We start from the raw sequence: 24235 nt of genomic DNA, 5'->3' as shown, positions 1-24235 counted from the left end.
TATTTTATAAGATTACACTATTAGAATAAAATATGATACATCTCTTCAAACTTATGAGATATTATAGGAGACTCGCTAAAAATTATATTCATTGTGTCCTTAATCTACAATATAAAATCTCATTTTCCTAAACAACTTTCTTATTTTTAATATAACAGAATACAACTAAATCATGTTACTATAATTTAAATATATATGTCATTATACTTATCGTAATTATTATTTTTCATTTGTAATAATATATTTTAAGTATGTTGTAATCAAACCTGCATGCATTCATCTGCAATTTCTTTGGTAGTTAAAATAAACTCCACCAAGTGAAAGTTTGACGTAAAATTTTAAAAGAAGTCAATATATCAGCACAAGAATTTTATTTTCATAAAATATAAGAAAACATAAATTGAATGGAAGATAATAAGTCGTTTTGCTATTTTATACATAATTTCATGGAATATAAGCAAAAGATGAAAAAGACAAAACTACTATATATATATATATATATATATATATATATATATCACATTCTATAAGTTGAGTTTGGTTTTTTCTTTCTCATAAACAATACTTTTAGCAAGGATGCCTGCTGCTATAATTCTTATTGAAAAGAATAAAAAATATACCAAAATATAAAAACAAAACAACTTGCGAGTGCACTAATGAGACCCATAAAAAAATTAAATTAAAATTACACAATTAAGATACAATATAATACATCTTTTCACACTTATAAATAATATAAGAGATCATTTTTTTTTGACGGAATATTATAAGAGATCATTAAAAACTATATTAATTGTCTTTAAAATATATTTTTGAGCAAAAATATATATAAAAATAAAAAATCAATTATATAAACCAATACAAAATTTCATATTTCTAAATAACCCTCTTATTTTTAATATAAATTAATATTAAACCTATCTATTTCAGTATATTTTAAAATATTATCAATCATTTAATTATATATAATGATACTTATCATAATTATTATTTTTCATTTATTAAAATATTTTAAGTGTGTATTTTAATCGAGCCCGTAATTAAATTTTGGGTTGATATATTTTCCTGAAAATCGAGACTAATAAAATCGGGATAAAATTTCACCAAGTGAATAATTGATAAGAAACTTCAAGAGAATGAGAGGGAGGTAAGTAGATAAGTTATTTGGCATATTAAATTATATAGAAGGGAGTAAGCAGTAACGTTGCTATTTGATAGGTAATTTTCAGAACACGAGATCACGTGATAAAAAATGTCAAAACCACCACTTCTTAGTTCAACATTACTCATGAGCAATATTTTCACCAAGTATAAGTATGTATGACCTCCAACTCTTATTGAAAATAAATAAATAAATAAAGGATACATTAAAAATAAAAAAGCAAAATGATTTGTGACTAAAATTGTAACTCATATAATGAAAACTAAGATTTTATACGATGACACAATTAAAACAAAATATGATACATCATTTCAATAAAAAATATTTTAAGTCCGAACAACTTTTTTTATTTTTACACATAAATAATATTGAATATAATCATATCGTAAAAAGTATTTAACAATATATTTTAATCGAATGTGTGATTATACTTAACACAATTATTATTTTTAATTTATAAAAATATTTTAATTATGTATTTTAATCGCACGGGTTTATCCCTAGTATCATATAACCATAACAAAAAATGAAAAAAAGTGGAAGTACGCGGAAGAAGCCAAATGACAAGTGGCTAATTGTAGAGCAAGGAGAAATAATTTTGAATTTTGTTTATAAACCTCAAATATCTATTATATCCATGAGTATTATTAAAATAATTATTTATAATTATCAATAATAAAATATATATATATATATATATATATATATATCGTGTTAATTTTATACATAAATAACTATCATAGTCATTAGTCTTGTGTTTATTTGTATTAAATCATATTGTACTACTTTTTTTTAAGGAATTGTTAATTTAAACAATTTTTTAATTAATAATTTAAACAAATTTATGACTATATTAATATATACGTTAAATAAATTTTTATTGATATAGATATCTCAAATTTCTTTTTCGGTTCTATAAAAAGGCTACTGATGTTTATTTTGTGAGCTTGTGTAGACTAACATTAGTAGTAGTGAGGTGTCAATAGTGGGTAAAATAGGAAATTCATATGTATATGATTTTTTTTTTTGTCAAGTAGCCTAGTAGTTAGAAAATACATTTTAAAGGTGAATACGTGGAGTGTTCCGGGTTCGAATCCGGACTCCTGCACTTATAATACGATGTATATGATTTTATTAATAGATTTATTATTGATAATAATTACAGCGGTGCTATATATTACGAACGGTTGATCCACGAATTCAACGAACGCTCACTTTCTTCACTTTTTTGATTTATTTTATTTTATTTTATTTTAAAATAATGATATTTTGATGCAGTGCTAAAACTCTTTGCAAAATAGGAACTCCACTATGTCGTGTAACCCGTCTCTTCTGGTACAGTCCCACAATTTGTTTTAGATAACCACTACCAACACCGTAAAAAACTTGTTTGTTGTCACCATTTTTGTCTGATATGACTAATCTCTAATTTCTTCTTTATGCTTACTTTCCAACAAGTACAAGGTTTCAATTTAGTGCTAGTAAGTACAAGCTTCTTTTTTCCTTAACATAAGGTTTCCATGCGGCTAATCTTGTGAGTAGTAGTAGTTAAAGATATGAAAATATTTTGCCAATTTTATGTTGTCGTTGCCTTGGCGTTACAAGGCTTAGAAGCACAAGAAAATACTCCCTACTAAAAATAATGAAGAACCCAAATCTCAAGGGAGAGAGATAGTGAGGAAAGAATAAGGATAGGAAAGCAAGAGGGTGATAGAGGGGTTAATGGAAAGAAAGAAGAAACACAACACTTCACCGCTTGTTTCAACAAAAAAAAAAAAACACTTCACCGCTACAGAAAGTACATATAGCGCTAGGAAACAAAGCAGATTGATTTTTGGGCCCACAAAAATTAAGTCATTTGAAGGAACACGTCACCTATCGCATATTTCGTGAATGGGAGCTTCGTTACATTAAGCATTATTCTAATAATTATATGATGACATTTTTTTTAAGCATATTTATACGATGATATAACTCTTTTTTTGGGTACATATGACATGAAGAACTTTAAAAAGTGTAATTACCTTATGTAAACAGCCCATGTGGATGGTGTGCCATTGAAAAACTATGAAACGGAGTTCACCAAGTATTGCTTTTTTTATTACTTACCTAATTTAAAGACATTTGCATTCGCACGGGTCATTGACTTTAATTTGATATTTAAGTTTATCATTATATTAATGTAGAAAATTTATTTAGAATAAAATATTTAAATTTGTTATAAAATATTTTTAAATATAAGTGAAACTATTGTGTTATTTTTTGTAAAACTTATTTATCCTATTTTTTATGTTTCAGAGACAAATAATGGTCTCTATAATCTTTTTATTGTTTTTTTTTTGTTCATATTTTTATGCATAGATTCATATTTTTTTTTTCTATATTTTTTGGTATTTTTTTTGTATTTATCTTATATATATATATTTTTTTTTTAGTAAAATTATAATGAATGATATAAAACTTGCAATGTGATTAAAAACAATAAAGATAAATTAGTAACTTTGGTGATAATCAATTTTACTATATTAGTAATAGATTACAGTATTATACACCTGCACTGCAACTATCAAACATTAAACAAAGATGCATTATTGGTTCTTCACAAGGCCCAATTTGTTGTTTTCGGACCCATACCCCAAAAGAAGGAACTTTCCTATATACCCCTTTTCTTTCTTTTAACTTTCCCTCAACATGTACAATAGACAACTGGAACCCTCTCCACCAAAAATAAATTGATTATACTAACAAGATTCCCCCAAAGGGGGTTTAATTACTTGTTTCATAAGTAAACTAAGAATTTGTGACCGGTTTGAATTTTATGTACCAATTTTGAGGAATGTAGATACACCCTGGAATCAAGGACCGCGCTCACGCATTTATAACATCGATGACAAATCAAAATATTTAAATTGAAATGAGACTGTCTGATTTTAATCAAACAGCAAGTCATGTCTGACTGCACGGATGTGTGGATTCCTCGGATGCAAGTGAGCCGATCCAATTTTGATGGTGCAAAAAGAAATTAAAGTAAAATGATTAGGATCCAAAAGGGGCCCTATGAGGAATCCCTTTTCTTCTCCTTGAGTTTGAAGGAGGGGTGGTTGGATCCATGCCTTGTTGTGAGCCTTCACGCAACTCTTCTTCTTGTTGTCTTGACATCCCTTCTTCCATTGTTGATACTTCCTTGTTATTAGCATCTATAACAAAGCTTGCATTCCCATTTATCTTTATTCCTACAAGCTAATTCAGTCATTGCCAGCACAACAATTAATTCGTATCAAATAATTAGTCCAATAATAATTATTTTATATACATTATGTTCCTATCCATTATTTAATAATAATCTTCATAAAAACATACCCATATTTACTTGCTAGCTATTATACTATGGTTATTTTATAAATGTGTTGAAATGTCAATGGAGGGAATTTTATTATGGTGTTGATGAGCTTTCCAAATAATGTAGGTGGTGGGTGTTATTATATATTTTCGGTAACAAAATATAAGTAAAAATAAAAATATATCTGCATACAGTTCAAATTTTAGATCAGATACATTTTATTTTTTATATTTATATTTATATTTTGTTACAGAAGGAGTATACTTAGGGATAAGGTTGTCTTTTGTGTGAATTATATGCACATTTTTGTGATATATGAAATATGAAAAATGTGTTTGTGAAAGAAAAAAAATCTAAAAAATAATATTCATAATAATAATGATTTAATAAAATCTTACCTTACATCCCAAAGAACAGAACCGAACATGATCTAAAAGGCTTCTTCCACAAATCTCACAAATGTAAGAAACTGCTTTTCCAATTTTTTGTTGAGGCCTTTCATTCAGAAACAAAACTCTAGCACTATTAATCACATATGTTTGAACTCCACTAATGTCCAACATTTTCTGAATTTCACCCACCCTCACTACATCGTGATACGAAGATCGTCTTATCTAATTAAATCATGAATATCATACTTTAGGATAAAGAAGATCATGCAACATTAAAACTTAAATTGATCAATCAACACCATTATATAAAATGTGCATAAGAAATTAATTAATTAATATAGCACACTCTTAATTTTACCTGAATGACTTGATGATCCTTGTGTCTTGAAGAACGACAATAGAAGCAAAAGGCATCAACATTGCAATCTAGACAAAACATGTTACATTCACTTCTTGCGGCGTCACCGTGAATCCGACACACATTGAAAAATGATGTGTTAAGAAGTGGTTTGAGCCATGGAGGAACCAACATTGTATCCTGCTCAAAAAAATAAAAAATCAATCATATCATCAACATTTATAAATTTAAATCATAAGTTAGATCATATAATATATACCATTGTCTAAAGTGATGAATGATATATAATGTAATAATGTAGAACACATCAATGGTTGAATGAAAAATGGAATTGGTATTGAACTAAGAATTCAACAAGACACAAGAAGCTAAGACTAAGAAGACAAATGATGAATATAAAATTAGGGGTGGTATTAATTGGAGGGTGGAGATTAAAAGTTGTGGTTTGTATAGAGGAATAAGGAGCGTTGGATGAAAAGTGTTTGATGCTTACGCTACTTTGGATGTTTGTTTGCGTCTATACGTTGGCAATGGCACAATGTTGGGTCGGCTATGCATCAGCATCACACCTTCTTCTATATAGAGGTGGGAACAGGCCAGGCCGGCCTACATGGCCTTAAGGCCTAGCCTACATAGGCTCAGGCCAGGCCAGCCTATTTCTTTAAATAGAGCAGGCCAATGCTTTTTTATAAGTCTATTTAGCTAAAAAGGCCAGGCCGCAGGCCATTAAAAAAGCCTTTGAGGCCTACTAGGCCGGCCTATTTAAGTTAACATGAATAATATTTTTATTACGATTATTATTTATATATTAAAATTTATACTTTGATTAAATTATAAATCTATTAACTTTTTAAGTAATTTAAGTTTATTAATCTACATTAGTTTTTAACATATATAAATGTATTATTATAAACTAGAATTGAAATATGATGACATATATAGTCAAATTCTCTAAAATATCAAATGGAACATTATTTTATTAGTTCATAAGTATATTTCAAAATAAATATAATTATTTATTTAAATATGTTCATATGAAATAGGCTTTTAAACAGGCTAACAGGCCACATCAGACTTTCAAAAGGCCAGGCTCAGGCCTAGAATTTAAGCCTATGATAGGCCACAGGCCAGGCTCAGACCTTCGATTTTTTGACAGGCCAGGCTCAGGCTTGGCAAAGCCTAGCTCGGCCTAGCCTATTCCCACCTCTACTTCTATATAGTCGTATCTCCTAAATTCATCCACGATCAATGAACTCACTCTCCACGTGGCATCATCTACACGGTCTATCGTGGGTAAGTGGTCCCCAAATTCAATGCTATGGTATCGCCTAGGCTAGCAACTATTATTTTTAACAGTATATAGGCTAGCGATGTGGATTCCTATGGAAATTGTCCAGTTTGAAGATTCGAAGATGGAGAAACTTTTTCCGCAGGATTGGAATGATAGAAAAAGTCCCCCGAAAGATATTTGGAGATAGGATGAGATTTTATCCCCCGCTCCATTGAGTCTCTGTCCCCAAATAATTTATTAAAATAATTTTTATGTGTATATTTGAGTACTGTATATGTTATATTTATTTATATTTTCACACAATGTTTACATAAATTTATTTTTATGTGATGTTTATTACAGTCACAAGACTCACAGTAATGTCATAACTTTTTATTTGTTTTATGATTAAGTTGTTTTTGACAAATAGTTTGATTGAAAATAATATAAATTTGATATTTTTTTTACTATTGATCAATCCTCGCGGGAACTATGGAGATCGATGGGAATGAGGACGGAAAAAGAATACTTTCCAAAGCGGAGAATATTGAAAACAGGAATGGGGATCATTTTAAATGGTGGAAAATTGTACGGTAAAGCATACTGTCGACATTTTTCTATATGGAATAATAATAGACATATAATATCTGGTCATTGATGGAGGTTTTCTGCAAGTGCACAAAATCGCTACCAAGTAATAAAGTGATAAGTAAATCGTCTCCACAGGGATTGTGCCAAAGCTACTAGTTTCGGTTAGAAATTTATGCAATAAAAGTAAATTAAAGTAAAAGACTTTGCATTCGCTTTGTTTGTTTGAAAGGGTTTTGAACAGTTGAAAGTAAATAGCAATTAAAGTAAAAAGTGATTGAAAGTAAAGGTTTTAGTTTAGATGAGAACAATAGTTAAGTACTTTTCGAATCCCTCCCCTTTCCGGCTTGGTAACTGACGCTATATTTGCTCACTATTGAATTAATATCTGGTGATTAATGTTTATTAAGACAAGTTCAGTGTTACCATATTCTTTATCTCTATTGCAATTTGAATAAGATTTAGTCAACCGCTGGTAGGTTTCCTCCTTGTTTTTATAGTATCCGCACCTTTAACGAATTTAGCCTTTAAAAAGGCGCTCTTACCCTTAACAAGTTCAATGTTTAACAAGTTGTCCCGTGTTCTCTCCTACCTTGTTTGATTAACCCTAAACATGCAGAATTTAACTAAGTGCAAGTCTCAATCACAAACCTAACCTCATATATTGAATTTAATGGTCTCATGTTGGTTGGTTAAATTATCTCTTTGATTCGGAGTCTCAGATGTGTCACGGGATCCACTTCGACTGTAGATACTATCAAAATATGTGTGCATTCATATAGGAAAGTGTATAAATAAATAGAGATAATAACAAATAATAAATGAATAACAATTGTAAATAGTCTTGTTCGAACCAAATTACATGTCTAAAAGAGTCCTAGGGGAGTTCATCTACTTGACCTAACCTAGAGGGATTTAGCTACTAAATACCATAACAAAACAATAAGGAAAAGAAAGCATAAAGATTACACCTATGCCTCAGGAGAACCCTGGCCCCCCTTGTCTCCTCCTTAGATTTCTCCTAACTCTTGCTTGAATATTGAATAGCCTCAATATTTCTGAATGAATAATTGTGAAAGAGGAGGACTCTATTTATAGTTTTTCAGTTGGATTTGGGCTTTTCTACGCTCCATCGTATGCATAGTGGCCATGAAGGCATTCAAATTCGCCTCATCGTGGCCACGATGCGTCATATCGTGGTACGATGAAAGATTTACTCCAGATTTTCTCAATTTATTGACCGCCTTCATCGTGCTACGATAGACTTCATCGTGGGTACGATGAATACGCGCTTTTCTTCCTTTTTTGATATTTTTTCCACTTTTCTTGCTTCTTGGTCAAGTAACTTAATTTCTCTACGTATTTGCTTGCTTTTGGTTTTCAATTGCTACTAATACTACTAAAAACTACTCTTAAATAGTACTAAAAACGTCATATAATTGACTGTCATCAGTCATGTCTAACAAGAAAGAGTGATTCAAGTGGTACATGGTGCACAAGTCATGAATAATTATAACGATATGAATTTTAAAAAAAATTATCGTTAGATTGAAAATTTATATTATATAGATAATCTATAAAAAAAATTGAAAATCATTTGATATGTTATCGAGACCCATCAAGATTAACGATATTCAATAAAAAACCCATAAACCATTAATATTCCTGATTCCTAGTTAGGCAAAGCTGCGTCTGCTCTGTGTTATAAAGTGATAAAGATCCATTTCCTTTATTTGGGTCTTCAGATTGGGGGTGATTCGAGGCGTCTGAGTTTTTGGGAACCGGTGCTGAATCGCATAAAGAACATCATCTCATTATTGTTGATACTACTCTTTGAAAAGTATAATGTGAATTTAAGCTGTTGATTTTTCTCCATATCATTTCCTCTATTAACTTTTCTCTTAATTGTTTGTATACTCATAATTGGTTTCCCTTTTGATATTATTTATTCACAACAATATATCGAATATATTATATAAGTTTATATATGTATTATTCAATCAAATAAAAAATATGGTTCTACAACAAAATTCACAACCAGTGTAATACCCATGCATCGCACGAGTGAAATATCCGGTAAAAATTTAAAATCATTATGTGGTGGTCACCAATTTAGGGCTAGGTCAGCCTGTGGCACATTTTAGCAAGAGAAAATCTTACATGGACATAAAATCTGGACACAATTATATAGCACTCACATAAAAAATAAAAACTGAAAAAGAAAACATTAAGTAATATATACTTTTTAAATAATCAAATGATATTCCATTGCTTTCTTAGAAGATTATTTGAATTTTTAATAACAGAAAAAAAGATTATTTGGGTTTAAATTTGAAAGTTCACTTTTTAAGAGAAAATTAGGAATGCTCAAATTCAAACAATTCAAAAAAATTGAAAAATGCATAAAAAAAATTATGTATTTTGTTATAAAATCGTTAGATCATATCAGATTTTGTATTGATTTTATAAAATTGAATCAAACCGCATAGGAAATATATCAACTGAGAAGAGTATTTTATTGTGAGAGATGGGAGGATTAAATGGAAACATTATGATTGAATTTAGTGTGAAATGAATAAACTTGAATAACAATAACAACTAGACTTGAGCTCAAATAAAGAAGGATAATAGCACTGTTTTATTAATAATCAAGTGATGATAGATCCGGAATCTTCAACATAAGATGCTAGGAAGAAGATAACGATCACAAAATCACGATTACAACTAAGATAATAAGAAAACTGAGGATTGTAGATCCAAAATCTCTAACCAAAAAGTAGTGGTTGAAGATGATGATCACACAATCAAGGATGTGTATAAGAAGGAGAGTTTAAGGGAGAGAGGATAACAATTCATTCAAATTACACATAAAGATACTATCCTACCAACTCCCTCTATATAGCTGTCAATAGCTAAACAAACTCCTTCCACTTGTTGTGCGTTTTGCGCATTCTCATGCTCCTACGTGGTCCAATCATTCCCCTGCTGCCACTAACAGAATTTCCTTCCTGCACATTCTGTGGGCCCCTCTGTGATTTTGCTGAGTCATCATTCTCTAGAATTTTGGTGGTATTTGGCCTCATTACAATACCCTCCCCATTAAAAACAACCTTGTCCTCAAGGTTGAGAGTAGGAAACTTGAACTGCAAGTCATGCAAGTCTACCCAGGTAGCTGCATCTTTTGAATTCTGCTCCCATTGAACTAATATTTGATGGACTTTTTGTGTCCCCTTCCTTATAGTTCTAGCTTGTAAGACTGCAACTGGTTGTATAATTGGGCCAGTATCATTCATGGTTAAAGGTAATGGTAAATAGTGTTCAGTAACATTACCCTTAAAGGGTTTGAGTTGGGATACATGAAACACTGGATGTATCTTGGCATTGTCAGGCAATTTCAATTTGTATGCTACATTACCAACACAAGCTAAAATTTCAAAGGGACCAAAATACCTCATTCCCAATTTTTGATTCTTCCTTAAAGCCACAGATTGTTGTCTGTAAGGTTGCAATCTAACCAATACCATTTCACCAACTTGAAATTTGACATCTTTTCTGTGTTTGTCAGCTTGATGTTTCATATATTGCTGAGCCTTTTCCAAATTACTTTTCAACTGTTGTAACAACTTATCTCTTTCCTTGAGCTCCTCTTGAAGTGTTGGTGGATCTATCTCTTGAGCTTCATATTTAGTCAGATATGGTGGGTCTCTTCCATATAGTGCTTTGAATGGAGTCATGCCTATACTGGTCTGAAAAACTGTGTTATACCAGTATTCTGCCCATGAAATTACTTTAGACCAAGATTTAGGATTATTGAATGTAAAACATCTGAGAAATAATTCCAAAACCTTGTTAAGTACTTCTGTTTGTCCATCAGATTGTGGATGGTATGCAGATGACATAGCCAAACTAGTGCCCTGTAATTTGAATAATTGCTGCCAAAATGAACTAGTGAAGACCTTGTCTCTGTCAGATACAATGGATTTAGGCATGCCATGTAACTTCACAATGTTGTGCATAAATGCCTCAGCTACTGATTTACTAGAGTAGTCAGATTTCATTGGAATGAAATGTGCATACTTAGTCAATCTATCCACTATCACCATGATGGTAGTGTATCCAGAAGAAGGAGGAAGGCCTGTGATAAAATCCATTGCAATATCTTCCCAAACTTGTGCAGGTATTGGCAGTGGCTGTAACAAACTAGCAGGAGAGGTGTTAGTTGTTTTGGCTTGTTGACAAACAACACATTTCTGCACATACTCAGTGATATCTTGCTTCATATCCTGCCAGTAGAATTGAGATTTGATCCTTGCTATAGTTCTTGTTATACCAGCATGTCCTCCAATTGGTGATGTGTGGAATTCAAACAATATCTTGTTCAACAAGTCACTATCTTTAGGAATCATTAACCTCTATTTCCAGTACAATAATCCATCTCTAATAGAGTATTGTATTGGAGCTTTGCCTGACTTGCATTTCCTTATGATATTTGACATGTCATGATCACTCTGCAATGCTACTTTCAACTGTTCAATGAAATGATATTTTGGCTCTGACCATGATAATGTCATCACTCTAGATAGAGCATCAGCTGCTATATTCTCTTTGCCTGGTTTATACTCAATTGTGAAATCATATCCTAGAAACCTGTGAAGCCATTCTTGTTGTTCAGGTGTTTGTAGGGATTGTTCCATCAAGCTTCTCAAACTTTTTTGATCAGTTCTGATAATAAATTTATGCCCCATCAAATAATGTCTGAATTTTGCTATTGATTCAGCAATTGCAAGCATTTCTCTAAAGTAAGCAGACTTCTTTTGATTTCTAGGGACTAGTTTCTTTGAGAAATAAGCAATAGGGTGTCCCTGTTGTTGTAATACAGCACCAATGCCTACCCCTGATGCATCTGTTTCTAGAATAAAAGGAAGTTTAAAATTTGGTAAAGCAAGGACTGGTGCAGATGTCATAGCTACCTTGAGTTTTTGAAAGGCTTGTTCTGCTTGTTCATTCCACCTGAATTCTTCTTTCTTTAACAAGTCAGTTAAAGGTGAGGCTATTTTAGCATAAGATTGGATGAATCTTCTGTAATAGCCTGTGAGACCCAAAAATCCTCTCAGCTGCTTCACATTCTTTGGAATAGGCCAGTTCAACACAGCTTGAACTTTCTCTTTGTCCATTGACACACCTTGCCCTGTGACTATATGTCCCAAATATTCAATTTCCATCACTCCAAAGCTGCATTTGGATAGCTTCACATACAATGTGTTATCTTGCAAGACTTTTAGCACCATCTCCAAATGTTGTATGTGTTCATGCCAATTGCTACTGTAAACTAATATATCATCAAAAAAAACCAATACATATTTTCTCAAGGCATGTTGAAAAATATGATTCATTAAGCTCTGAAATGTTGCTGGTGCATTAGTGAGACCAAAAGGCATTACCAGCCATTCATAGTGTCCTTGATGTGTTCTAAAGGCTGTTTTGTATCTATCTTCAGGTTGAAGCAGTATCTGATGGTACCCTGATCTTAAATCCAGCTTGGAAAAATATTTAGCACCACACAATTCATCCAACAATTCATCTACTGTTGGTATTGGAAAGCAATCTTTCACTGTTATGGCATTTAAGGCCCTGTAATCTGTACAAAATCTCCAAGTGCCATCTTTCTTTTTAACTAAAATGATTGGAGATGAAAATGGACTTGTACTGGGTTGAATGATGCCCTGCTGTAACATCTCCTGTATCATATGCTCAATCTGTGCTTTTTGACTGTGTGGATATCTATAAGGCTTAACCTTAACTGGATTTGAACCATCAATCAAAGGAATGGTGTGATTATGTGTTCTGTTTGGTGGTAGTGCAGATGGTGTTTGGAACAAGTTTTTGTATGTATGCAGGAGTATAGCAATTTCAGGGTCTATATTGGTTGGCAAGTCTTTGAATATATCTTCTGTATCAGCAGATTTAAGCCATTGTACTGTGAAACATTCAGATATGGAATCAGTTGTTGCTAACCTTTTGAAATGATGGAATTGAGCAGGGATAGGTCTAGGAACAGCTTCACCAGAAAGTGTTATAAATTTGTCTTTCCAAAAGAATTTCAAGGTCAGTGATGCATAATCTGCAACATGAGGACCCAATGTTGCTAACCAAGATGCACCCAATATCACATCAGCTCCAGCTATTGGCAGTAGAAACACAGGCACATCTAGCTTATGACCCTGTATTTCTAATGGTAACTTTTGAATTATGCCTTCAGCAGTCATTGTTTCACCATTTCCTACTAACACATTGAACTGTGGTCCTGATTCAATTGGCAACTTCAAGAATTTTGCAATTCGTGGTTGCAAAAAATTGTCAGAACTTCCTCCATCAATTAGAACTTGTACCTTAATTTGTTCAATGGAACCTGTAAATCTGAGCACACCCATGTTACTAGTCCCTTTCATAGCATTTAGTGAAAGATGGTGTTCTGTTTGATTTGTGATGGAACTATTTATGGTTGATTCCTCTGGCTGAGTCATTGGTTCAAACATCTGATCTGCATCACTATCATCACATTGAATCAACATTAATTGTCTATTTGGACACTTGTGTGTGAAGGAAAATTTTTCATCACACCAGTAACATAGACCTTTCTCACTTCTCATCTGTCTTTCAGCTGGAGATATTCTTCTAATGTTGGGATTCTTTTGAAATTGACTCATAGGCCTCGTAGGGGGTGTGTTGAGGATAGGAGCTGAATCTCTAGTTAAAATTTCTGGTTTATTGAAGGGTTTGTTGGTGGCATAGTTGGTTGTATTGAACTTTTTCTGGTTTGTGTTTGAAGTATACTTCTCTTCATACACTTTAGCTAGGGAAAAAGCTCTAACCAATGATGGCGGTGTGTGAATCATGACATCACGACGAATATCATTGTTCAAGCCACTAATAAAACAATCAATTAAGGCATCACTACTCAAGCCATAGACACGATTTGCTAATGTAGTGAATTTCAAGTAATATTCAGCCACAGTACCACTCTGATTCAACTTAAAAAGAGTAGCTCGAGGACATTCATAGACAGATGGACCAAAATCTAACTCAAGAGCACGCGTAAATTCAATCCAAGATTGGAAAGGATGCGTGCGTTGTACCATCTGGTACCATGGTACCACATCTTTGTCCAGATGAACAGAGGCAATAGTCAATCGATCTAAATCTGGTGTATCATAATATTCAAAAAATTGTTCAGCACGGAAGATCCATTCATGAACATTCTTGCCATCGAAACGAGGAAACTCAAGCTTAACATTTCTCACCTGAAACGGGGGTTTGTTACTAGTTCCTGCACCATATGGTTGTTTCGGAGATGATTGACTTATGAGAAGGTCCACAGATTCATAGAGTTTATCAATCCTTGCAGCAGAGCTAGCTTCCAATCTCTCCATACGTTCCAGTATTTCAGCTTGAAAGATCTGTATCTCGTTATCATTTTTGCTAGCCATGATGCAGATGAAAGCACCAATGAAATGAATAAACTTGAATAACAATAACAACTAGACTTGAGCTCAAATAAAGAAGGATAATCGCACTGTTTTATTAATAATCAAGTGATGATAGATCCGGAATCTTCAACATAAGATGCTAGGAAGAAGATAACGATCACAAAATCACGATTACAACTAAGATAATAAGAAAACTGAGGATTGTAGATCCAAAATCTCTAACCAAAAAGTAGTGGTTGAAGATGATGATCACACAATCAAGGATGTGTATAAGAAGGAGAGTTTAAGGGAGAGAGGATAACAATTCATTCAAATTACACATAAAGATACTATCCTACCAACTCCCTCTATATAGCTGTCAATAGCTAAACAAACTCCTTCCACTTGTTGTGCGTTTTGCGCATTCTCATGCTCCTACGTGGTCCAATCATTCCCCTGCTGCCACTAACAGAATTTCCTTCCTGCACATTCTGTGGGCCCCTCTGTGATTTTGCTGAGTCATCATTCTCTAGAATTTTGGTGGTATTTGGCCTCATTACATAGTGTATACACGGTTCAACGTTAAAACCCAACAATTCGAACACAATTTTTCATTTGCAACTTTTCTAGTAGACAATTTTTCATCTAAACCCAACGCTAATTTTTCATCTGCAACTTTTTATTCTTGAAAATCTCAGTGTTCTTTTTATTCTTGAAACCCTCGGTCATCAATCCCACAAGTGGTGAAACTCCACTCAAGTTCACACATGCATGTTTTCCTCCTACCCACCCCGTACACCAAGAGTGGGTTGAGGTGGGCCACAACCCACCACAACCCTTAAAAAAATAATTTTTTTAGGCAGAGTATTAATTGGGGAACTCGTTGTCATTTTAGTCACTCGGTGTGCAACTCGCTGTCATTCTGGTCCCTGACTAAAGAAAAAATACAAAATATTCTTCAACTCTGCAATCCGTTAGTCATTTTAATCTTTGTTTAAATATTACTAAATCCGATATTTGTTGTAGTGGTTGTTATGGTTTTGGTTGGATTTATGGTGATGAAGATTGTGGTTGACGCAGTACGAAAGCGCTAGGTTAGCAAAACGCTAAACCTAATGGATAAAGACAAGCCGCAAAGACAAACTTGTCAAAATAGGGTTTCGGAGTCCACCGAAAGAGTAATTTGGAATCCACCAAATTTGAGAAAAATCTCTGAATTTTTATTGAATCAAAAGGTTGCCTTCAAGGCTACAATAATTTAGTTTAAATAGGAGTGAAAAATAAAATTAACAAATCTACCTAAAATATAAAAAAATAACTAACCTAGGTGAAATATAAAAATAAGGAATCAACCTAAAATATAATAAAACTAAATCTAACTAAAATAATAATATACAGAAGAAATCCTCCTACATCAGTCTCCTCTACCTCAAAAGAACTCGACCCCGAGTTCTCGTCTTGATAAAGAGCTTCCTTTGCAGGTTGACTCCTCCAATGAACAAGAGACCACCCTCCTGGATCCCATTGAATTAAGTGAGAGGACCTGTCTCGTGTCAACACATCCAAATAACCACCGGGGTTCCATTGCTCAAAGATAGAACACAGAATTCGAAATTTATCACAAAAGGGTATTTGACCCAACTCAGTTAACATGTTTGAGCTAGTGCCTAAACCATAAGATTTCAGGTAAAATCCGAATTGAACCCGGTCTATAAGCAAATCCTTGAGTTCAATGTGACGGCTGTGATGCGGAGGTTTTGCTGAGATGGAAGTCGCCGCCCGCATCCTAGTGTCCGGAGGTTTTAGCGGCGGTGAGGTTGTTGCCGGATTTCGCACAAATACATCTGGCCTAAACGGAGCCGCCACAGGTAGGTCGACATCAAGCTGTGGATCGTCAGACTTGCACAAGACAATTTTTTTTATCCTAGTTGGATTCTCTTTACCTCCCTCTTCGGACACAACTTCCTCATCCTCAGAACTCGAGTCATGAATAGATGGGTTGTTGTCGCCGTTTCTATTGTTGTTACTGTTTCTATTGTCGTTGTAGTTTCGATTGTTGTTGGATAACGTTGTCACCTGTGTTGTCAGAGCTGTGATGGCCGCGGTTAAAGCCGTCATGGCACCGTAAAACTCTGCTTTCGTCACCGGTTGATCTCCCATCTGATCACGTTAGAAAAGAACAGGAGAAACCTGCTCTGATACCAACTGACGCAGAACGGAAGTGCTAGGTTAGCAAAACGCTAAACCTAATGGATAAAGACAAGCCGCAAAGACAAACTTGTCAAAATAGGGTTTCGGAGTCCACCGAAAGAGTAATTTGGAATCCACCAAATTTGAGAAAAATCTCTGAATTTTTATTGAATCAAAAGGTTGCCTTCAAGGCTACAATAATTTAGTTTAAATAGGAGTGAAAAATAAAATTAACAAATCTACCTAAAATATAAAAAAATAACTAACCTAGGTGAAATATAAAAATAAGGAATCAACCTAAAATATAATAAAACTAAGTCTAACTAAAATAATAATATACAGAAGAAATCCTCCTACGTCAGTGGTTGTGTAGGAGGAAGAGATGGAAAGAGTGGGGGAAAAGATGGAAGAAAAGATTTGGTAAAATGAAAAAAGACGAAGAATGAGAGGAAGAAGATGAAGAAATGGAAAAAAAGAAAATTTCATTTTGGTCCCTGGACATGTCATCACGCCATTAATGTCTACCCAGCACGCCACGCGTCTCCAAAAAAAATGTTACATCAACTTTTTTTAAAGTTAACGGCCAATTTTAACGACAAGGAATTAAATGGGATTGCATTGGAGACTATTTTGTATTTTTTCTTCAGTCATGGACCAAAATGACAGCAGGTTGCACATTGAAGGACTAAAATGACTGTTTCCCCGTATTAGTTCAAATATATTATTAATAATTTTACGTCATTCGCTATACATATTCGTACACATGTTAATATAAATATTAGTTTAAAGTGTTTTTTTGAACAACTATTAGTTTGAAGTTTATTATTGAAAATCGTAAATCACTCGGTACACATGTTAGCTCATGTATTCGTGCAAATATTATTTCATAATCTATTATTAATGATTTCAAGTCACTCGGTATAAGTAATTATTTTAAGTTATACAGTTTAGTTTTATAATATTTAACTTTGATTTTGTCTGTTAAAAAATAGCGGGTAACTAATTAAACTTGTAATATTGGGTAAAATTAGCAATTGAACTAGGATATAAATATGAAATGATATAAAAATATGTTTAATTAATATTTAATTTTTTCAAGTAAGATAATAGATATAAAATTGGAATAAAAATAATAAGTTATAAGTTTGAATTAACTTATCAAACTATAACTTAGTATAAATAAACTAAGGTAACTAAAGATAGTTTTTATGTAGATCTCCCCAATAAGTCGGTCAAGAAATTTACTGGCACCCTGATATGATTTAAATAAGATCACAAGGTTAAAAGTTAAAACAGATCTGCAGCAACGTTTCCAAAGCAAGTTAACATGGGACAAGTAAAAAACAAACGAGTTAATTTGAGTACAAACTTCAAACAAAATAAAAATAAACAAACCGACAATTCAGCACTTCAAAATACAAAATACTATAAATTTATTTGAATTCTGCTACATGCACTATACTACTATAACACCAAGACAACATTGTTCAAATTTTGCAACACTTTATCACTATAGAAGTGGTGCCTGTTGGGAAAAACCGGCATAGAGAAAATAAAAGAACGCAATCAACAACACAAGAATATAACGTGGAAACTCCAAATCGGAGAAAAAACCACGGTCGTTGTCAAAACCGACAACTAAAGAATAAACACTATGTGAAAATTGTTACAACACATAGACTACCCTCAACCTTCCCTTGGCCCCCAATACACCCACACTCTCCAAAGCAAATACCTAACTACATCTCTCAACCCTCTAATACAAGAGTACAAGAGAAAAACAAAAAAGTCAGATATAAGCTTAAAGTGCTACTGACTGGTGCAATTATAAACAAAGAACTTAGGTCCATTATATAACCTTGATTCCCTCATTGCTTCACCATTCTAAGCGATGTGGGACTTCTTCAATATAATTTCTTTGACCTTTTTTTTTTCTTCATTAGCAATGTGGGACTTACATTGCAATCAACCCCAACAATCTCCACCTTGATTGTAATGGTCTTCAATCTTCATTGTCTATACCGACAATCATTATCTTATGCTTCCATTGTCTATACCGACAATCATTGTCTTCACCGACAATCATAATTCTCATTGTCTATACCGACAAATTAAATTATCATACTCCACCATAAAAAAGTACACTCCACTTGGAACTAAACCATCCCAAGAATTTCATTCACTTGGAACTAAACCATCCCAAGATTTTTCTTCACTTGGAACCAAGTCATCCCAAGAATTTCATCTCGAAACCTCGCTGACAATTTATGGTGCAACTTCCATGTTGGCTTTCTCTGGAAGTTCATCAGCCATCGAGATAACCGCGTACATTGCATCAATGCCAACCAATGCCCGCACGCTATCATCACACACCTTGCATCCATGTCAAACGATGCCCATGTGCCACTTGAACAACTTCAAACTGTTTTGAAACCATCTTCAGGCCATTGTTAGGCTCCAACAATTCCAGTTTAGTTACATCACCTAGTAAACCTTGTTTCACTAGTCCAACTAAACTCATGTCACTAACAAGTACCCACCCGAAGATCCACAACTTAACCAAAACATGAGAATCACCACTAGTAACAGATGCATAACCAATAATAGTAGAACTATCTATGCATCAAAGTTAAAGAAAATACCTCACATCGTATTAAAACAAACTCACTCATACCTTGAACCTTACAAGTTTTCCCGTCTCCAAGATGAACAACTCCACCTTCAACTAGCTCTATGGATTCAAAAGTATTTCTTCTTCAAACACATGTGATAGGAGCTTCCAAAGTCCATGACTCAACACTCCATTGATTCCCAACTTCCACTAGCACCTCACCTCCGCATCCTCATAATAAGTTGTTGTTTCAGACGTAACCCGAGTATTCTTAGCACCGCCTCTCCAGACTTATGTTGAGTATTATTATCACCGCCTCTCCAGGCTGACCTTATGTAACCCAGATTGCATCACCACATAGATTCTTCCATCAATTTTCTCTAGCCTAAACTTCACAACGGAACTCCCTCCTCCTGAATCAAACCAAGAGCTCTGATACCAGTTGTTGGGAAAAACCGGCATAGAGAAAATAAAAGAACGCAATCAACAACACAAGAATATAACGTGGAAACTCCAAATCGGAGAAAAAACCACGGTCGTTGTCAAAACCGACAACCAGAGAATAAACACTATGTGAAAATTGTTACAACACATAGACTACCCTCAACCTTCCCTTGGCCCCCAATACACCCACACTCTCCAAAGCAAATACCTAACTACATCTCTCAACCCTCTAATACAAGAGTACAAGAGAAAAACAAAAAAGTCAGATATAAGCTTAAAGTGCTACTGACTGGTGCAATTATAAACAAAGAACTTAGGTCCATTATATAACCTTGATTCCCTCATTGCTTCACCATTCTAAGCGATGTGGGACTTCTTCAATATAATTTCTTTGACCTTTTTTTTTTCTTCATTAGCAATGTGGGACTTACATTGCAATCAACCCCAACAGTGCCAACACTCTCTTTAACAAACTCTTTAATTATCACTGAATTATTAATTGAAATTGATGTGTTCCACCATTTATGATATGATGGAGAAGGGTTCAAAGAGTGTTGGTAACACTTCTCATGTCATCAATGTTGCGTCAGGCAAATAAATCCAAAAAGAAAGAATATGACTAATATGATTTCATTTAGACACAAAAGTTAAACCAATTGAGAGATTATACCTTTATGTCTCAGTTGCTTCCTCTTCTTCATCCTCCTCGTCAGACTTTGTCTCAGTCTCTTCATCAGTCTCCTCCTCCTCCATAGTAAACCATGACACCGGATGGGGGATCATCTCTCTTATATTTTGACTATAAAGATACATTAGAAAATATACATAAGCATTCAAGATTACAAATTCAAAAAAAAAAAAAAAAGCATCATGAGTCAACAGTTATACTATAACAGCATATGAGCATGATACATGTTGGACACAGCTGAGACAAACAATTAAAATGCAATTAAGCTTACGCAATATAATAGTAGTGTGTGATCTCAGGATAATGTTCCGAAACCTGTTACAAAATAAATTAAATTGTTGAAGCAATAGTATAAAGTTTCATATTTATATTGAGCCTTGAGTTTATATAGATAGCCTGCCATACCATATATTCATTAGTCTCTTCTTCTCCAAATCTGTTATTTATATCTTCGAAAAAGTTGAAGAAGCTTTTCTCTTCATTCAGTGTCCACCGGTATTCTGGTTTCCAGGAAATTCCGGTCCTTTAAAACCAAAATGCAGCAATTAAACCTTATTCATGATCAAGCCAAACAAATTAATAGGACAATAGCATCAGGTAAAAAAGAGCAGCTTACCCAAATATGAAATGTCTGTTCCAAGTACGGGTCGTAAAAATTTGGATTGGATTTCAAAGAGAACTTAAGCACCAATCCTTTCGGGTCCTCGATGGTGGTACACTCAATATCTTCGAGATACTTTAGAACATCTTCATCAGACTCCATAATCTGGTTTGTAGAGAACATCGTGAAAACACCATTACAAAAGTAATTTTATGGCTAAAAATATCTCAAGCATTTAATGGTACAAAGTTAGCAATTGAACCCTTTTTCAAATTACCTCTTCAGCTAAGACGATTTTCATGGCATTGAGCCAAAATGATGGCACTCCATTCTCTGCATAAGTCACAAGAAAATTGCTGAAGAGTGAAGACAAAGAACTGAAACAATAAATTTGTAAGGTGTAGACTCCTAGTTACTACCTTCAGCCTCAGCTTTAGTTTCATTGGTTACCTCCACTTCAGCCTCAGTTGTAGTCTCACTTGTTACCCCTTCCGCTTCAGCAACACCATTCACAATTTTATAGCGCTGCAACCATTCATATATGATTTCAGTGATTAAAATATTACATATAAAGTTTCCATATAGATTAGATTCGATAACTTCAAACTTAATAATACAAAAGTTAAACATGATTAAATTTGACAGCGGAACCAGTAATGTCTGTCTCATTAAATAGCATCATGTCTGATATGCAATTTTCTCTGTACAATCAATAAAAGAATCCTTGGGATACCATTGTGTAATATGATTGAATCGACTTTTTACAAGCTGCTATAATTTTCAGTAAATCATCGTGCTTTTCCTGTACAGTCATAAAACAATTTCAGAAGCTGACATCATCTGAAAACCTCATCTTTGCTGGGTAGCTAATAAGAAAAGCAAAAACAGATTAATATCAAGGGAAGATTAAGTACAAACTATTAGAGCAATTGACAGATTCATTCAACATTATACAAGGGAGAAAAGGTTTATTCACAGAACAAACTTAAATTTGCAACTCAGAATAAAAACTGTTTTAGCCACAGAAGATACATAGTCAGGATCAAATTTTCAAAATTTATAAAATAATAGATTAATAAAATGAAATAATGGAATAGTCTTGCCTCAGTCCAAATAGATTTCCATGTGCATAAAAGTTAAGATAAAAAAAATACAAAAGTTCAGAAATCAGTTCACCCCGCCGAATGTTAATTACTTCTAATTTGTAAATGAATGCTATTCATTTTATTCAACATAATGATTTCGCTAAGGAAAGGAGAGCCTCAGGATAATGATTGGAGGCCGATGTTGTGTGACTAGCGGCGTTCGAGTCATGAAATCAACCTTGCAAATATAATAAAAGATTGACTACAATAAACCCACAATGCATGAGAAGAACTTTATAACAACAAATCTCCCATATCTATATGACAGATTCCAGTGATAAAGCAGCACTATCAATAAATCATAAACATAGGGGGACAGATTAAACAATTAAAATCTAGAATCAAAACTATAAAAATTTAGGGAATATACCTGAATCTCTTTGAGATGCTTAATCTTCTCCATGGATAAAATCTTAGAACAAATTCAATCGAAAAACAAAAATTAATAAATAATAACTCAACAAATCATCAAAACAAAAACCTTAAAAAATGACGTACAAAATTAGGGTTTTGATTAAAACACGAAACTTTACAAAAAAAAAAAACAGATAAAAAAAAAAGAGCCTACACTAGAAGTAAAAGAGTAACTGATGAAGAAACATGCAAACCATGGGATAGTTAACTGAGTCTGCTCGATCCTCTTCATTGAAAAGACGCATAATAGAACTAATGAGATCTGCCACGTTGGAACCTTTCTTCTTGTTAGTCATTGAGAAAGGCAAGGAGAAGAAAACCTAGGAGAGATATATAGAGAGAGAGAGAAGAGGGTTTTTGATTGATTTTAAAAGCCCTATCAATATTTGAAATGCGCGGCAGACTATGAAGCACGGACTCCGATACAGACACCGCGACACGACACGGACACGGACATCACGACACCGCTAATGTAAAAAATATAGGACACCGACACCGCTACATATTTATAAAACATATAAATTGATAATCAAAATATATACATGTAAATCTAATTTGAGCAAGTTATTTTTAAAAAAAAATTTAAAACAAAATATAATAGTATTTTACCTTTATTTATCCATCTACGATCGAAAAAACTAAAAATATCGTAATCAAAATGTAATGTCTTCAATCTCACATTGATCAATATTGTTGTTTCTACACATCTTTAACTCTTGTAGATATGTCTAATATGTGCCTAAAGAGAGTATAAGCAAAGAAAAAATAATTATTTTTTGGGACACTTGTCCGACACGTGTCATCCGAGTGCCTTACAGGTGTCGGACACCGATCAAAGGAGTGTCAAACTAAAGAAAAAATTGAATTTTTTCCGACACCGATATGAGCTATCCGACACGTGTCGGACGAGTGTCATACGAGTGTCGGACACCGACACATGCCGGACACCGTGACATGCCTAATCATAGAGGTGTCGGTGCTTCCTAGGCGGCAGATATTACAACCTTGAATTAAAAAAGTCAACCCTGAATTAAAAAAGTCATGTGAATTTACTTCTCATTAATCCATAATTTAGAAAAGGAGGATGCTAACTAATGAGGGAATATAAGCATTTCATTTAAAAAAATATTTCAATTCTCAATGCTTTGATTTCACACTGTTTCATAAAAGTTTCATAAAAACTTACTATTTAAGGTTTCAAGGTGATTAAAGAGTGTAGAAGGCAAGCCATCAAGTGGCTTCGTCCCTGGAAGCTCCAAACCCTAATTTGAAGAAGGGAGAAGGAAGAAGGGCAAAAGTGTCATTTTGTTTGTTTACATGGTCATTAAGGGCAATTTTGTCTGATCTGTTTATTAACCAAGAACATAACTGAATCAAAAGAATAACTTCATTTACAAAACACAATCTCTGTTGTTTTGGTAGCTCTATATTTGTGGCTAACCTACCTAACATAGGGGTTAGTGTTGCTGGTCATGCATTTGTATCACTCTTTGAAGTTAGTTCACTACAAAGATATACGTTTGATATTCAAATTCAACTCAGACATCTCGTAGCATCAGTAAAATA

The 24235-nt window shown here is 33.4% G+C and overlaps 2 protein-coding genes across 6 annotated transcripts; both read right to left on the bottom strand.

Moving 5' to 3' along the window:
• Nucleotides 1-3637: 3637 nt before the first annotated feature.
• On the bottom strand, nt 3638-5818 carry LOC123924815 (protein RGF1 INDUCIBLE TRANSCRIPTION FACTOR 1-like). 2 transcript variants are annotated; one of them, XM_045977792.1, is made up of 4 exons: nt 5512-5653; nt 5253-5432; nt 4901-5116; nt 3638-4402 (listed from the first exon to the last, which is right to left on the bottom strand). In XM_045977792.1, exons 1-4 carry the CDS (start codon nt 5512-5514, stop codon nt 4199-4201), a joined length of 603 nt encoding a protein of 200 aa, XP_045833748.1. In that variant the 5' UTR covers nt 5515-5653; the 3' UTR covers nt 3638-4198. The 2 variants fall into 2 exon arrangements, with proteins under 2 accessions (XP_045833748.1, XP_045833756.1); XM_045977800.1 differs by lacking the exon at nt 5512-5653 and adding an exon at nt 5746-5818 and having other exon boundaries at nt 3671-4402.
• Nucleotides 5819-17846: 12028 nt separating this feature from the next.
• Nucleotides 17847-23009, bottom strand: LOC123924828 (nucleosome assembly protein 1;2-like). 4 transcript variants are annotated; one of them, XM_045977820.1, is made up of 10 exons: nt 22864-23009; nt 22626-22667; nt 21844-21912; nt 21530-21635; nt 21388-21443; nt 21126-21275; nt 20915-21032; nt 20781-20824; nt 20492-20620; nt 17847-18064 (listed from the first exon to the last, which is right to left on the bottom strand). In XM_045977820.1, the coding sequence occupies exons 1-7, from the start codon at nt 22963-22965 to the stop codon at nt 20988-20990; spliced, it is 570 nt and encodes a 189-aa protein (XP_045833776.1). In that variant the 5' UTR covers nt 22966-23009; the 3' UTR covers nt 17847-18064; nt 20492-20620; nt 20781-20824; nt 20915-20987. The 4 variants fall into 4 exon arrangements, with proteins under 4 accessions (XP_045833776.1, XP_045833768.1, XP_045833766.1 ...); XM_045977812.1 differs by having other exon boundaries at nt 17848-18018; XM_045977810.1 differs by lacking the exon at nt 17847-18064 and having other exon boundaries at nt 20278-20620.
• Between the last annotated feature and the right edge of the window lie 1226 nt (nt 23010-24235).

Source organism: Trifolium pratense, linkage group LG1 (genome assembly GCF_020283565.1).
Source record: "Trifolium pratense cultivar HEN17-A07 linkage group LG1, ARS_RC_1.1, whole genome shotgun sequence".
NCBI lineage: Eukaryota > Viridiplantae > Streptophyta > Magnoliopsida > Fabales > Fabaceae > Trifolium > Trifolium pratense.
This window is presented reverse-complemented; position numbering and strand designations above follow the sequence as displayed.

Excerpts from the sequence above, each read along its gene's own strand:
- LOC123924815 (XM_045977792.1), bottom strand. Across the intron at positions 5,117-5,252 it reads AGGATCATCAAGTCATTCAG|ATAAGACGATCTTCGTATCA; the intron begins GTAAAATTAAGA and ends TGATTTAATTAG. Across the intron at positions 4,403-4,900 it reads TCTGTTCTTTGGGATGTAAG|CTTGTAGGAATAAAGATAAA; the intron begins GTAAGATTTTAT and ends TGACTGAATTAG.
- LOC123924828 (XM_045977820.1), bottom strand. The coding sequence starts at position 22,965 with ATGACTAACAAGAAGAAAGGTTCCAACGTGGCAGATCTCATTAGTTCT. Across the intron at positions 21,444-21,529 it reads AACTAAAGCTGAGGCTGAAG|AGAATGGAGTGCCATCATTT; the intron begins GTAGTAACTAGG and ends TGACTTATGCAG. Across the intron at positions 21,276-21,387 it reads AAATCGTCTTAGCTGAAGAG|ATTATGGAGTCTGATGAAGA; the intron begins GTAATTTGAAAA and ends TCTACAAACCAG.